This window comes from Martes martes (assembly GCF_963455335.1).
Source record: "Martes martes genome assembly, chromosome: 2".
Lineage (NCBI taxonomy): Eukaryota > Metazoa > Chordata > Mammalia > Carnivora > Mustelidae > Martes > Martes martes.
In genome coordinates, this window is record NC_137889.1 from 159295715 (window position 1) to 159312256 (window position 16542).

The 16542-nt window shown below is 49.9% G+C and overlaps 1 protein-coding gene across 2 annotated transcripts in view; it reads left to right on the forward strand.

Annotated features, from left to right (window-relative positions):
* The first annotated feature begins 375 nt into the window (after positions 1-375).
* Positions 376-16542, forward strand: part of SLC34A2 (solute carrier family 34 member 2) — a 30292-nt gene continuing 14125 nt past the window's right edge. The window contains exons 1-3 of one of the 2 annotated variants that reach the window (XM_080797077.1): positions 376-444; positions 15541-15655; positions 15757-15891. In XM_080797077.1, the coding sequence (XP_080653203.1) occupies positions 418-444; positions 15541-15655; positions 15757-15891 (277 nt within the window). In that variant the 5' untranslated portion in view covers positions 376-417. Of the gene's footprint in view, positions 445-5788; positions 5923-15540; positions 15656-15756; positions 15892-16542 lie in introns of those variants that run through there. The other variant, XM_080797076.1, reaches the window with a different exon arrangement.

The window sequence follows — 16542 nt, forward strand, 5'->3', positions numbered from 1 at the left end:
TACACATTTATAAGTGGTTTCCAATTGTTTGCCACCATAAGCATTACCTTTTAGGAATACCTAAAAAATACTTCTGGAGGAGGGTCATGAGACCATCTAGGAATAAAGCAGAAAAGAGACCAATTTTAAACACCACTGTCACTGACAGTATCATCTGAGATAATATGCACTGCCCCCCATTTCGTCTTTTCCCCCAAGCCCCTCCCACACTGGGTTCTAGAACTTTCCATTCCCCCCCCCCTTTTTTTTTTGGTAGTCACCTATGGTGGGAATGTGAGATGCCCTAATGGGCTGTGGGAGATCTCTCTGTGTGAGCTGGCACTCAGGAATCACTCACATCTCTTCCTTTGACATCTCTAACCAGGCCTGTGGGATCCAGACCCAACAGAGAGTGGAAAAGAGATTCGAACCTCCAGGATGGCGTTCAGGCTTAAGTTCCGAGCTGTGAGTTCTTCCTTAACTTCAGATTATTTTATTTTTTTAATTGTAATTAACCAAAAACTAACTTTAAGTAATGTGGTCAAATGTTATACATTTGAATTACTTTAAATCCCCTTGGTTTAAAATTTAAGTCAAGTGACATGTTTAGGGAGCCATTTGGATTCCCAATCCCAGTCCCTCAACCCAGGAAGGAGACATTTCTTTGGAGATCTAGTGTTGAAAAAAAGAGGCCCTATGATAATCTGTGAAGGAAACAGAACTGGAGTGACAATAACTGCAGGCAGGGGAAATGTTCAGTGAAAGTCTGACACATGAATGATGAGGGGGAGTGTCCATGTGAAAATTCAGAAAAGTGTTCTGGGCAGAGGGATGGCAAGAGCAAAGGCCCCGTGGTAGGAATAAATGACGGAAACAAAAGGAACCCCAGAATGGCAGGAAAGCCACATTTTTCTCTGCGCTGGACTCCTGGCCACCCCAAAGGCCGTGGGGCCCAGTGTGATGATCCGATCCCCACCGCTTACCCTGGGCCCTCTGTATGGTACTAATGTGTCAGTCTTACTCCCTTATCGTTTGTCCTTGTAAAATGGGATTTTAGTGTCGGTGGCCTCAGTGCTTTAGAATCTAGCTGGGTACTACGTAGTAACATGTTTTCTGATTAGCTAAAGTGGTGTTAAGCCTGGGCAGTAAAAAGATGCACAGAAATAGACCCATTAGACCTTTCAGGCTCACTCCCTCTTGCTTTACACAGTTTTAATGACCATTAATTAAATGGATAAATGAATGATGTGAGCTGTTTTCTTAATCCACAACAGGTTAGAAATAGCAATATAATGATGGCTTCTGATAATGATAATGCAGGCAGTTCCTGCTACGTATACTTAGAGAGACAACTCAGACCTAACTGCTAATACCGTGCAAACAACAAGGACTAAAAAAAATCACCAAAACCCTCCCCAGACACATGCACACACACACGCACGCATGCACACACAGGAAAAATTGAAAGCTTAGTTGTCTGGGCCTGTTTCAGGTAGAAAAACAGCTCTGAGGTGCTTCAGAAATAAAGAGATGGTCACTAGGTTTTGCAAAAGGAGGTCATCGGGAGGCTCTTGGAGTCCAGTTGGTGCTGGCAAAGTCCGTGTGTGTTCTGTTTTAAAAGTGGATCACATAACTGGTTAAACATCTGGGACAGAAGCAGCTATCCTTCTAAGTGTCAGCGATGCGGACGATCATAGTAAATACTTCAGCGACATGGACAGTCAGTGGCTCAAACCTCCGTTCAAAGGATTTCAAAGTCCCTGATAGAACCCAGAGCTCGTTCTCTTCCCTGCACCCCTCCCCAGGACCACCAGGGGTTTTTGTGTGTGTGTGTTTTTAAGCTTTTTAATTGTGAGATATTCACAGGAAAGGAAAAAAACATAGGATTAGTACAGCTCAAGGATTTATCACAAAGCAAATGACCACAATCCATTGTCAACGCCTCAGAAATTCCAGCATCCTCCCTCAGTCTTACCCCCTCCTTCCCAACACAGTGACCCTCACGTGACTTCTATGGTAAGTCCTTGCTTTTTTCCTTAGTTATACCAGTTAAGAATGCATTCCTGAGCACTAAGATTTACGTTTGGGCCGGTTCCGGGAGTTTCATACACGCAGAATGCAGCAGTATGAACCCTTACGTCTGGTTTCTCTAACTTAAGCGGCCACCTTTGTGAGAACACCTATCCATTTTCTTCCACGTAACAAGTGGTTCATTTTCATCCTGGGTTATCTGGCCACTTTTGATGTCCCAAATGGCAATTTCCTAATAGTATTACATTGTAGGTACATTTTTTGGTTAATATTCCATCCTATTAATGGAGGTGGGCTTCTGGGCTGTTTCATGCACTGTGCTGCTGAGGACAAATTTGGGTGACTTTGTCTTTTGGGGAACATATGTGTCCATGTCTCTTGGGCATATGTCTGGGATGGGAGGTGTAGACACTGGGTTTAAATCTAATCGTGGTTTAATTCTCCTGTTTCCTTCAGTTGTGATACAGAGCACCTTTAATGTGTTTATGAATTATCCTCATTTGTGAAGGGCCTGTTCCAGTCCCTGGAACATTTTTTAAATTAGATTTTTTTTTCTTGATATCTGAACACTCTTTACATATTCTGAAATAAGCTCTTGGTCAGTTCTATGTGCTCTAGACCTCTCCCTCTGCTCTGGTTGGCCTTTTCACGGTCATAAAAATATCTTTTCCTTTATGGTTAATGCATCTTGTACACTATTTAAGAAGTCTTTCCCCCACCCCGAGTTCATGAGTATTTGTTGATGTTGTTTTCTAGAAGTCCCAATTATTTTGGCTTTTACATTTAGATAAATGCTTGGGTGTGTAGGGTGTCCGGTAGAGGGTCAGGTCTGATCTGTTGCTGTTTGGGTCCGCATTTATCCTGGGTCATCTTCACCCTGCTGCTCTGCGGAGATATGGCTGCAAATCTAATGTCCCTATGTGTTCCCAAACTCTCTATGCTTTCTGCTCATACCTGTTCTTTGGGCAACCAAACAACCCTATAAGGAAAAGGAGATAGGAAATTAGTGAAAATGCTTGCTGGTTAATGTGGGTGGAATTGGTAACTGGGTTAGGATTTGAACTCTGTCAACTAGGAGCAGTCCTGCCACATGGGGGAGAGTTATTTCCGCTTCTCTGGGGCCCTGTTTCCCAGCCTCAATACCTCGCTCCTCCTATGAGAAGGACTAATGACTTCATATATGTACAGTATTCAGAACAGGACTTGGGTAAGTGCTGAGTGCAGAACAGTCACAATCTTTAGTCAGCAAGGTAAAAACTCCTGTCAAGCCAAACCCTAGCCTGAACGGATAGATCAAAGTCGTGCCGTGTAGTATGCTATTCGGACATCTTTACAGCAAGAAATATCAGTAGGTTTGATCTCAAGGTGCTGCCCAGGCCCCAGAGTGCGTCTCGCATCTTACTTTCCTGAACTGGAAAGTTCTGAATTCTGAAGCACCTCTGCCTGGAGGCTCCGCAAGGATTGTGGGCCTCTATTATTAGCCCAGAGTTTTGTAGCCTCGGGTAAGACTCTGGGTGGGCCTCTATCTTGCATTGATACATTTAATCCAATCAGTGTTACCTTACCCGGCAGCAGCAGGCACAGAAAGCACTGAATCAAAGTACTTTTCGAAGTTTGTGTGTAAATAGGGACCATGCAAAGTATGCGTCGGTTCTTCTTAAGCACGATACTGAGTTGTATCTGAGGTGGGATGAAAATGCGAAAATACCCCATAGCAAACTGTGCTCCCCTAAAGGGAGGGATTCAGGAGTGACATACACACAGCATCTAGATTTCTTCTAGACTTTATGGAAAAATAGGAAAACGACAATCCCGAACTAGAATGAAGTAGATATCATCCCTCATCGATTACCAGGATGCATACACACGAAAAGAAAGCCTCCTGATTGAAACAGCATTTTGCCTTTTCAATTAGAATAGAAAAGGGAAAGCTTTCCCTTTCCAGTGTTGTTTTTTTTTTTCTTTTAATTTTATCTATTCTCTCCTCGTTGGGAGTGACAGAAAGGCAGTATGACCGTGCTTAGCCCTGTGCCCCCAAAGCAAAGCCCACCGTTACTGGTCGCGGGAGGCTTGTCGGGAAGGATGTCCAAGATCGCCCCCGAGAGCCCCTGAGATGGTGTCTGCAGCCTGCCTGGCCAGGGCTGGAGGGGGAGCTGAGCTCAGTGAAGACAGGCCAATGGACTGCCATTGCCAGGAGACTCTGCTTTGGAAGTCACCCGGAGAAGACTTGCTGGTTGGTCACTGCCTCCAAGGACTAGCTTTGAAGTCTGGCACCCACTAGCAAAACCATTATCCCTCTAATAAGAACAGCCCCAGGGCTGATTTGATTTCTCTGCCCACTCTCCAAGCACTGAGTCCTGACCCTGGACTGATGTGCCTAGCTAGCGTCTGAGGCTGCAATGAAGTAACCTCACTCCTGAGGTTCCCAATGAGACTAATCAAAGCTTCCCACTCAGTCTTCTAATACCGGAGGTTCCTAGTGAAAACTACACTAGTTAATATGTACTGAGTGCTTCTCGTGCTCATTGGGGACTATGCTATGTGCTATAAATATTTTAGCTGATTTTATTCTGTTTGGGACATTATTCCCATTCTACACAGCAGTACATGAAGTCAGGGAGAGCAAAGGGTAGAACCGGAAACTGGGCTTAGGCACTTTGACCAACCACAGTTGGTAAATAACCACCGACTTCTCAACCCCGGGGACAGTCCTGGGACAGTCCTGCTCGGTGGGTTCTAGGAAGTACCACTGCTGATTTCCTCCTCCCGAGGGAGGAGAGGGCTCTTGGTTTGGGGATTAAACCCATGGGTCCTTCCACTCTTCCCTGTGCGCAGCAGGGCTACTGGTAAACTGAGCCTCACTTACGTTCACTGTAAAACCAGGATAATGTGGCCGAGGGAAGGGCCCTGGGTTTTGCAATAAGATCGAGGTTTAATCTCTGCTTAGCAAACCTGAGTAATGCTGTGCCATGCCCCCTAACCCTTCCACTAGAAGCCTCCACTAGAAAGGAAGCTACTGTCCCTCCTGAGAAGGGGTTTGTGTGATCATCGGGGGTCAGCCCTCACGTAACTGGGTAGCTCTTAGGGTAAGTGCCATGATAGGCTCTCCCTGGGACAGGTCCTCTCACAGCCAGACAAAGCTGTGGGGCCACATGGGGAGTACACAAGGCAGAAGAGGGTGAAATTAGGGACATGGGTTGCCAAAGCCCAGATGAACTGGCAGGGGCACCCGTCTAGAGCTAAGATCAGCCCCTCTCCCCTTGCTCAGCCTGGCTAATCCAGCCCAGCCCCGTGGCAGATTCAGGGCTCCAGCTGGCCAAGTGTCTTAACTGCAGAGTCCAGGCTAGGAGGGCAGAAAGCACCCCAAAGACTGATAAGGCCGAACAATCCTGGCTTTGTTTTGGAAGGATTTGTCCCTGAGTTTCCAGTTGGCTTTTATCTGTGTCTCAACGTCTCTGACCTCTTCAGCCTCACAGGAGCTAAACTAGAAGATTCAGGGTCTTGTGTTGCAGAGAGCAGGGGTCGGGGTGGGATTGTGGGGCCGCGGCCGGCGGTGGAGGGAGCCCGGCGAGCCCCCACTTGCTGGGCTGTGCGGCCCGCGCTGGGGGCGGGGGCCGGGGGGCAGGGCGCGCGGGACAAGCGCTGCCTTCAGGACGCGGGCAGAGTGAGGTTCTCCCGCAGCCTGGGCGCCTGGCTTTCCTCCGAAGCGGGCGAGGTCACGATGGGCTCATTAAGCCGGCAGGTAGGCAGTGCCCCGGCGGCGGCAGGCGGTCCTGGAATGTGCGAGGGGCGTGATGACAGCCGCTGCCGCCGGCCTCTTTGCGCAACACCTTCGCTATATATACTCGGGCCGCCGCGGCTGAGCTCCGCCTGGGTGCCTCCTTCGGTCCATTACCTGCGCACGGAGCGCTGGTGAGTACCTGCCGGCCCAGGGCGCTTCCTTCTCCCTCCTTGCCCCGGAAAGAACCTTCATTTACGCTTCCCACACTTGATTCTTTCAGATGGCCCTCGATGTTCACCCCTCCAGGAACTTGGCTGGTTTGGGGCTGAAGACAAAATAATGCACCTTCCCTAAATTATCAGATTCTATTTGTGTTCTCAGTGTGACTGCTTTTGCTGTTACAACTCCCACGAGGACGCTGTTAGTGCCGACCCTGTTATTAGTCAACCACGGGTGTGTGTGGGGGTGTCTAAAATTATACACATTCTGGAATTCGTGGCTTGGGGAGGGAGGAAATGGGGGAATGGAAGGGGCCACATAGGAATCAGGATGGCAGGGCTCTCTCTTTTTGGTCATTTACTAGAAGTGTGACCTAAAGCAGGTGGCTATGAACCCCTGGGCCTCAGTGTCCCCCTCTTTGTGAGAAGGGGAAGGGAACCCTCTCCCAGCCTTTCCTGCGCTGAAAATTCTAGGTTTGTGTGGCTGTCCAGTAATGCCATTCCCACCAGTGTGACTTCCATGTGTCACAATTCTTGTTTTTGGAGTTACTGATCTAAAGTGACTGCAGGATACAGTCTAGGTTGCTGGTCCCATCAGGGCAGGCCGGCATTCGCACAGGGTTGGTCTTTTCAGCTTGTGTTGGGAGAACAGAGCCCACAGTTTTTCAGTGTTTGCAAAGTCAGAGGATACCAGGTGAGCAGTCTGGGGGGATGGCTTTCAAGGAAATATGCACAGGTGTGGTTGGCTTGGGAGGGCACCCAGCATCTCTAGGCCAGAAACAGGTGGCACATGGAACGGAATTAATTCAGTCTTCAGATTCCCGGAGGTAGGAGTGTTAGAATCAACTCATTTTCCTTAGGGAGGTGGCAACTTTCTCAAACAATAATTGATTTCATGGAGGCGGCTTGTAGATTTCATCACTCAGAATCCCCTCTCCCTCCCTGTTTCTAGTCACAAGCAATTTCTGGGTTAGCTCTGCTTGCTTGGGACCTGTTTGTCTTCGTCTTGCCCCCATTCCTGAGCTGGAGTTCTCGAAGTTGTTCAGGGTTGGGTATTGAAAAAGTTGTGCCTCAGAGGAGCAACCATTATTTGAGGTTGTTAAGAGTGTTTGAATCTCTCTGCTCCTGCCAGCCAACCTGCTGATAATGATCTCTATTTTTGTAATTTTGGGAACTGGTGGCAGGAAGATCATGCTTGTACAAGGTTTGGATGTTTAACAAATTGCCCCTTCCAAAATCCACCCCAAATCATTCAACCACCTCATGAAAACAAGTCCCTGGTGGTGGGAGGATGGACGTCTGGATTATAGCTGTTAGGCACTAAGCCGACATAAAAATAGCCTGGATTCAGTTTAATGAAGAAAACAGCTTCTTGGGATCAGTGATTTGGAATAAACTTTTAACACCATTTTCAGCCACCTTCCTCCCTGCCTGCCCTCTTCCTCTCCCCTCACCTCCAATGTAGGGACTGCGGAATGGCAGTATCAACAGGAAGTAGTCAGGACATCCCACTGAATTCAGAAATGCCCCAGAGTGCAAAAAGAGGGCTGCAGACAGATTGTAATATGTTTAAAGTGGTTTCGGTCATTAGGGCTTTTAACCTCCACCCCCAACACAATGCACAGGAACTGGTATAGTTAAAAGTGAATGGCAGGATTTATTTTAAAAGTTCATAAAAGTACATTGAAACTGCATCCTGAGGGTGTAGTTTGGTAATATAGCCCAGGTTTAAAGAGATAGAATAAATGTATTTTTAAAACCCCATTTGTGCCTATAGTCAAAAGTCTAAACTAAAGCCATTCGTGAATGCAAAGCCCAGGCCGATTGCTTCCGTCTCCTGTGCCACGCACCTTCCCCCGCTACTACCACGCACCGCCCCCCGCAACTACCATGTCTTTGGGATTATTTTGCCTTGTGATGGCTGAAGGAAGCTGAAAAAAAAAAAAAGTAGTCATTGCCCTCTTGGGAATTTTTGAAGTCTAGGTCATTCTTTCAATGGCTGAAAGGATTTCTGAAGCGTATTGAACATTAGACTCAGACTACCTGAGTTTGAATTGTTCCTGAGGGTGTAGAGTCTGTAGAACATGAAGCAGTTAATTTCTTTGTGTCTTGGTTTTTCTTCCTAGGTAGCATTAGCATGAAAGTACAAATGCTTAGAAGTAAATTTGCAGAGGTGAAGTGCATGTGAGATGGGACGGGTTAGTTTGCATGGGGTGCTCCCTGCGGTGCTGGAGGCCACTACCTGGGAGGAGACAGTGGGCCTGTCTCCTCTCTCTGCAGGACACTGCCCTGCCTCTTCCCCCTCCCACTTGGGATGGTGGCTGCTGTTCTGAGTACAGGCGGCACCAGCACCAGTCCCGGTTGGGGAAGCTCAAACAATGTCTAGTGGAGGGGTTGGGTGACTGCCAGGTGCCCTACATTTTCCTCCTCCTCTGAGAAGTGTCCTCTCCTTGGCCTCCAGGAGTTCCTCTTGGCAGGCGGTACACATGTGGATGTGGAAAGTCAAGCCGAAAGGGTTATTCTGCAGAAGCCAGTGCAGTTGTAGGGATGAGTGGTGGGGAGCAAGAGAGTAAGTGTGTGCTCAGACCCACCAGCCTCGTGCCTAGGGGTTAAAACAAACAAACACAAAATCTTTATGGGTATTAGTACCAAACAGACAAAATGGATGACTTGATGCTTCTCTGCTTTTTCTGGCAGGTAGCAAGAGAGTGCTGGAGTGTGCCCTTGGGAAGGTAGGGAGGTAGGGCGAGGGAACAGCTAGATCAGAGGATACCCTGGGGAGAGAGACTTTGGGGGGGCTCAAAGGTGCCAAAGACCCCAGCGGCTGCTCAGAGCCCCTTCCTAGAGAAGCAGGTTCCAGACAGGCGGGTGTCTGGCACCCCACTGGGAGAGTGGCCTGAGATTCAGGTTGGGGCCTCGTTCCAGCTCATTCAGTTTTCCCGCTTAGCTGAGACTCTTAAAAAGGTTTGGCCTCTGCTGAATCCAGGTCTCCGTTAGGCTAGAAGCCTTTGTGGGAACAGCAGCCTGTCATTCCAGCTTTCTTGGCTGGCATCTCTAGCCCTCTAAAGGATTAAGCAGGAGGGACCCCTGCAAGGGGACGATACCGGCCAGCTCTCCTGCAAGTCCCTGGAGCCTGGAACTTGGTGGCACACGGCTTGGAGGGAGCCCAGAGGATTCCTGGTCCCTCTGTCTCAGCCCGTGGCTGAGAGGTCTTTGGAAGGGGGCCCCCTTTCGGGAACCGGCATTCCTGGGTTCCAGTCCTGACCCCATCTGCAGGTAGCCGTGGGACTTTTTAAATTTCTCCGTGCCTCAGTCTCTCTGTAAACTGGAAAGAACTTGGTTATTGTAAAATTTAATGAGGTCACGGATCACATAGGACACTCCCCCATCACAAAACAACGTTAGTGCCTTTCTCTTGTGCCTTAGGTTCCTTTATTGAACAGATATGAACAGAGGGTTCGCTGCTGTGCTGAGCACTGAGAAGACGAGCTTACGGTCTAGGGCCCAGTGGCGTTTGGCCTGTGCCTTGTCCAAGATGCAATTCATTCCACAGAGTTCTCCATTCTTACTCTGCAAGGCACTCTGCTCAGGGCCTCACGCAGGCCCATTAATCAGTCAATCCTGCAGCAGCTCAGGGAGGGAGATGAGATTGTCCGCATTTTGGAGATGTTGAAACTGAGGCTCAGAGAGGCTCAGGGTCCCACACCATGGCAGGACTCCGCAGACCAGGTCCTCACCCACTGTGGGGTGCTGTCTTGGTGCTGTGTGCCGGGCGCTATCCTGGCAGCAGACCTGGCAGCTCTGGGGGCCTGGAGGAGGGGGCCCTGAGCAGCCACCTCAGGGTCCATCACAGGCAGTTGGCTCCAGGGCCTCCCTTTTCCTCCAGAACCGTGGGGTCAGCCCGCACAAGAGCTGGGGTTTTGCTGCCCGGGAAGGTGAGGTGAGTGGACCCCGTGTGCCCACGCTGCTGAGAAGAGTGATTGCAGTAGGAAAGACAAGAGTTCTAAGAAGGAGGCGTGGAGACCTTCATAGAAGGTTTTTTTGCCTTCTGGTCATACTGGCAAAGAGTAAAACGAGGGCCTGGAGGTGAATGAGGCCAGCAAGGGCCTCCCAGAGTAAGTCGGTATTCGAGGCCCGTCAGCGGGTGGGAGCCCTTGCCGGGAGGTCCTGTTCCTCTCTGCTCCAGCGCAAGTGGGGGGTCTGCTTAACCCACTGTTCACCGCGCTCTAAGAGCCCTGGACGTTGGACTGGGCGAAGTGTCTGTTTCTGTATTTGCTAGATACTTGGTGACCACTCAGAAATCCAGTCCCTGAAAACACAATTTAAATGGGCGAATAATCACCCTTCTGACCTAAGTGGGGACGAGAGTTTCCCAAGTGGGGCTGCCGTGATGTTCAGGCCCCAGTTTCTTGGTGTGGGGCTTCCATCCAGCAGATCTCGTCCAACCCAGCTTATGGTGGGCGGTAAACTCCAGGCTCGATGTGTTTCCCAGTCAGGGACCTGGTGCCTCCCTTCAGCAAACCTGGAATGCGGACTCCTCCATTCCCAAATGTGAGCAGCACCACGATGTGTAGTCTACTGAGCACTGGGAGAAAAAGCGTTAACGTATGGGTCTTACCCTCAAAGCTAAACAGCAGTTGAGAAGGCTGTAGAGATGTGCAAAGAGATAGGAGTATGATTCTAGAGTGAATTAAGATTATAAAAGGAGAGGTTGTAGAAGGTCATAATAGGTTTTCAAATTTTTCCTTCAAGCTACCCTGGAGCAGAATAAGCCAAGTATATAGGAACCCCTAGCAGATCTGTGAGTAGTTCAGAGTCGCCCCTTGCAAGCTCAAAGCAATGCTTTGTATCCCGTCTTCTTAATTTTGAATTCAGAGAAGTCTTGTCCTCTATATTCCAATGTCCCTGATTATTTTACTGCAATAGCTGAAAACCACAGAAGGTTTAACAAGGTGTCAAACACTATTCTGAGAACTTTTAATACATAACACCCTTAAGCATAACAATCCTTCATCAGTCATGTTATCCTAATTTGACGTGGGGAAACAGAGAAGCAAAGGAACTAGTCCAAAGTCACACAGCAAATGGCATTGCTGAGACTTGAAACCAGGTAGCTGGGATGTGAAGTCTGAAGCTCTAGACCAGTTATTCTCAGTCCCCAGGGGACATTTGCCAATGTCTGGAGACCTTTTGGGTTGTCAGCTAAGGGGTATGTCGAGAATAGAGACCAGGAATGCTGCCTCTCCTACGGTAACACAAGACAGCTGGCACAGCAAAGCATCATCGGCCCCTAACGTCAGGAGCGCCGAGGCTGAGCACGGGCTCCATGTAAATATTCTGTGTCCAGTGTAAATCACCCATCAGGCATGCTCTTCAGCCCCACCACACCCCAGTTACGGGAGTAAAACCAGCGCTCCGGAAAAATACCTTTACATTATGGCCAAGGATACCGTAAATCAGGGCCCCAGCCTCACTGACTGTTTAAAAACTGTCCCTCCCCTGCCAGGTGACTTCGATCGAGTGGCGTAATCTCTCTTTGCGCTCCAGGTTTTCTTGTTGCACGTGGGGATGAGCATGACCCCTTTCTCGCATAAAGACTGCAGGAGATAATACGTGTCATGGCCCAGCACAGTGCCTGGCCCCTCACTGGAGCTTGTTAAACGGTAGTTGTTATTAGAAATCAATGACTCTGTGTGTGGCGGGGAGCCCTATGAGTCACACAGGCAGTGCTGCCTGGTACATGGGGGTGGTCAGAGGAGCCCGTGGGACTCAGGCGGGTGTGGAGGGAGGGCTTGGACTGAAAGAGGGGGGAGGGCCTTCAGAAGAGGGGTGCTCCCCAGGCAAGAGCGGAGGGTGGCACCCTACAGAGAGGACTCAGGGCCCCAAACTGAGGCCAGTGTGACCTGAGGAGGGGGTCATTTAGGGAGCAGTGGGCAGTAAAGAAATGGGGAGTCCCTGTGCAATCACAGCTGGGTGCTGGGAAAGTTAACCCCTGGGAGGCACTGGGGCCCAAACCAGTTAAACAGGCTGCTGTGTGTTGGTTGGCGCTGGGGCCCAGCCTGGTGAGGTGGCACCGGGAGCCGGAGACCACAAGCTGTGATGTTCCCAGCTCGAGTCAGCAGGTCCTGGTGCTGGCTGGGTGCGGGGGCTGGCAGAGACGACCTTGCAGTTCTGGAAGGCGTGATAGCAGGGATGGCAAACAGTAAAGCTAATGTTTGGGGTGATGGGGAAGTGCCGAAGGGGAAAGCTCCAAGGGGCCCCAAGGTGGCTGAAGTTTGATGCAGGTGAATGCTTTTGTGCCAAAAACTGGAGTGGCAGGTGCTTTGAGACCCAGTCCATGGAGCTGTTGCTTCCTCCCTGGGCTCTGTATGTGGAAGTGGGGTGCTGACTTCTGCCGCCTGAGCGTTGAGGCATCTTCCGATGAGCCTGGTAATGAGGCGTTAATCAGATACAGTGCACGTTTGGTGCCATGATAGCGTGACTCATCCCTTCCAGGAGCATTCCAGACGTGGAGCTGAGAGGCAGGACCAGCTCTGGAGTCAGACCCTCTCAAATTGTGCTTTGGACCTGGGCCAAGTGGCTCTACTCCTCTGAGTGCTTTGGTTCTCTCATCTGTAAAATGGGAATAACTCTAACCCCTCTCAGGGGCACTAGGAGGAGGAACCTTAACCACTTGATCAGACAGGTTACTGTCCCAAGCACTTTGCAGAAATTAACTCATTGAATCTGTCTAATAACCCAGTGGGTTATGAACTGTTATAAGCCCCATTCTGCATGGGGGAAACTGAGGCATGGAGCAGTCAAGTGACTGCCTTAGTATCCGGGGCAGAGCTGGCGTGGGATTCAGAACATCTGCGCTGTGTAAAGTACCCAGCCTAGCACCTGACTGAAATGAAGAGCCCCAAGATCCCTGTGTTGGGAGAGTCACAGAGGTAGACCCCCTAGCTACACTCCGCTAAGCATGGGGACCTGGCTCCGTCTTTTCTTACCTCTGTGCTATTTCAAACCTGAGCCAGTTCACCTGCAGAGTGGCCTTGAGCTGAGCTTAGAGCTCTCTCCGACCAGCCTTGATTCTCCTCCCCAGCCACCCAGCTCTCACCTCCCCTGCCAGGGCCCCAGCCTCATAGCTGCCTTCCAGCACACTCCAGGAAGCCCACTCCCTGCCCCCACCCTAGCAGGCCTTGAAAACAGCAAGGTTTGCCCCACCTTTGATGGTCAGCTGTAAGAAGGAATTTCATTGAGCCTGAGGGAGGAGTCGGACCTGTGGGAGGCACAGCAACTCCAGACGTTAGAAGCAATGTCTAGCCTAGAAACCAATTGAGTGGCCTGCAGAGAACGCCCCGCCCAGGAGCAGCTGCCAAAAAGGGCTCGGGATTCAAATTGACCCAAGCTCGCAGCTCTACACCCTGAGTCCTTGGATAAGTTACCTAGCCTCCCTGTCCCCCAGTTTCTTCATCTGTCTAATGGGAGAGCAATAACTCCCCGAATGGGTAGCTGCAAGGTTGAGCACAGCCAGGCTTGGTCAGTACAGGCTCTCTCGCCGGCCAGGCAGGTCCCAGCGTCCTATGTGGAAAGCACGTGAGGCCGGTTGTGTGCCAGGCCCTGTGCTGGATGCTCGTTAAGTTGAAATGAAAGGCCTAGTTGTGTATTCATGGAAGCCGATGCCTGCAAGACGTTCTTCCTTGTGATCATGGAAGAAGATGTCATGTCCTGCCGTTCGTGGGAAAAGTTGAAATTCCCTAGGCGGATGAAACCCCCTCCTGATGGGGACACCCCGAATCAGCTGAGGTCTTGGCTTTACCAGGGTGAAAAATAGTGCCACCACGGGTGTCCCGAACCATCGTACTTTGTGGGTCTGGGGTTGGGCTACATCTCTTAAGAGAATTTGATAATTCCATACAGAGGAAGAATAAGTCCCCCACAATCCCATCACCCACTCTGAATCCCGTGCAGCCGTCCCAGAGCCTATGAGAACATGCTGTGAGTAGGACAAAGAGGTACCTTTTATTCACAATTCAGCTAAAGCATTTTCCTGGGCTTTTTCTTTTTATCTTCTTCTGGCTCTTTATCACCTTTTCAGTGGCCTGCTGTTACGCCTCACGGATGGACTGTGGTTAATACAACAATTTCCCTGTTTTTACTTTCATCTCTTTGACAGTGTGGCAATGTCTTTTCCGTCTGCATCCCGTTCATTCGGTCAGTCCCCATTTATTGGGCCTTGCCAATGTGCCAGGCAGAGCTCCAGACCCCCAGGATACAATGAGGATCTAGACAAAGCCTCTATTTGAGGGGTAGAGCTTACATTTTGGTAGGCAGTAAGTAGATCCATTTAAGAAAAACAGGAAAGGAGTCAGACCCAGATTCTGGGAACATCTCTTCAAAGAAGTGATCAGAACAGGGAGGTATTTTGTATTTTCTGGGAGAAAATGTTCCTAGATTCTTAATTCCTAGAAGTGAAATGACTAGATTAGAGATGTATTTAAAAAGGTAAAGCGTTCTAGAGTGGTGCTCCTCTCACTGCCTCTTCTCTAGCATAGCATAGTATACCTAAGAAATAATATTCTGCTGATCTGATGGTCAAAACTTAACTCCCTGTTCCATTTTGCATATCTTGGGTTGTTAATGAGACCAAATTCTTATTTTGTAGTATTTTAGCCACCTGTACTTCCTCTTCTGTGAATTGTTTGTTCCAGTCCTTTGTCCTGCCCTTGTCTAACGTGTGTCAAAGAACAAGGACCACAAGGAGTGGACTTCCAAGTGTGTCAAGAGCCACACTTCCTGTCTGTGTAAGCAAGAAAGGCTTTGTTGAGAAAATGGGTTATGAGGAAGTCTCTATCAAAGGTTGGAAGGAATGTGGTTCTGACAAACGGTCATTAATCCAGCCGCATAACATAGTCCTAATTGCCTGCCTGATGCCAGGCACTTTCTAGGTATCGCCACCAATCTCGTAACCCTGCAAAGTATGAAGAACTATCCACATTTTATAGATGGGGAGACGTTTATGTCTTTATGCTCAGAGATATGAAAGGACATTCCTAAACACACACCCACTGATAAGTGGCACCACTGGGATTCAAACCAGCTCCGGCGGGTCATGCTGCTCACAGAAGACTCGGTGGTGGGTCAGCAGGTAGAACGTATATGAGGATCTACACATACATTATGTCCCCTGGATGAGGTCCAGCGCAGACCTGTAGTTTAAAAAGCAGATGAGGGGACCCATCGTAGGGCTTGAGGACTTGGTGTTGCATGAGTGGAAGATGGATAGGTTTGCATCCCTTTGCTGACTGAAGGAGAGTCAAGACAGATGCTGAGAGAGGGAAGTGAGAGAAACTGAAGCAAGTTCAGCTGACTTGAGGCTAGAATGGAAAAACTCTTAAGACGGGGTCTGATGTAGCGACAGCCGAGGTGAGCAGGTGAGGGAGACCCAGAGGTGGAAATAGGCGTTCAAGAGCCCACACTTGGAAGTTGTCTGAGCACGACACCCCTCATCTCTCCCGAATCTCTGCAGCCACTGGTTCTTCCTGACACAGCACCTGAGAGTGACACCTTTTAGTGGCTGCTTCTATAAGCTCTGTTTTCTGTCCACAGACCATGGCTCCTTGGCCCGAGCTGGAAAATGCCCAGCCCAACCCCAATAAATACCTGGAAGGGGTCACCAGTCAGCAGCCCATCACACCTGGGAAAGGCAAGGAGACCAACAAAAGTAAGTGTTGCCTGTCCTGCCCCAGCCTGGCCGCCTGTGAGGACCCCCGGAGACTCTGGTCTGACCCGTATTCTCATGGCTTCTGTTGCTTGTTTGGATAGATGACACCGGGAGCCCTGTGACCAAGATCGAACTTCTGCCATCCAATTCCACTGTGGCACTGATAGAGGAGCCCACCGAGGTGGCAGACCCCTGGGACCTGCCTGAGCTTCGGGACACCGGGATCAAGTGGTCAGGTAAAAGTAGGCAGGAGGGACTCCCACCAGTGAGGGTTGGGTTCACGGTCTCCACCGTATCGTCTCCTTTGTGTTGTCCTCTTTCTTGCCCTTGCTCTGATGCCCTTCAAAGGTCCTGGCTAGGGATACTACCTGGCAGTCTTGGAGGCTTCAAGTCCAAGCACAGTGTGAGGACTGGGGGGGCCTTTTGTTCTCCCTCATTCAGCGAGTGTCCCAGTGTTGGAACGCTAGGCACTGTGCTGCTCCCCATGATCTACTGTGGGCTGATTGGCTTCCGGGAGCTGTGCTTGGGATTGCAGCAGTGAACAGACAGGGTCCCTCACCGAGAGCTCCTAGATGGGGGGGGGGTCTCCCCACCTAAATGTGGGCATCAAGGAAGGCTTGCAGAAGATAGACTATACAACCAGCAAGGCTGGTATGCAGGCAAATGCTGCATTTCTTTCCCGGGTACAGGGTGTGGGGTCTGTATGCAGCTCAGACAGCTGGGAGAGAGGAGGTGAGGACCGCTGTAAGAAGGGGCAGAGAAAATAGCATCCAAGGACATAGCATTCCAGGATGTGTGCATGCCCCAACCCTCCCCGAGTGGAGCCTGTGCTTGCTACCTTGTGGCCACGTTCTAGAAAGTATCCTGTGCTGTTTTGAAGGTGCTTA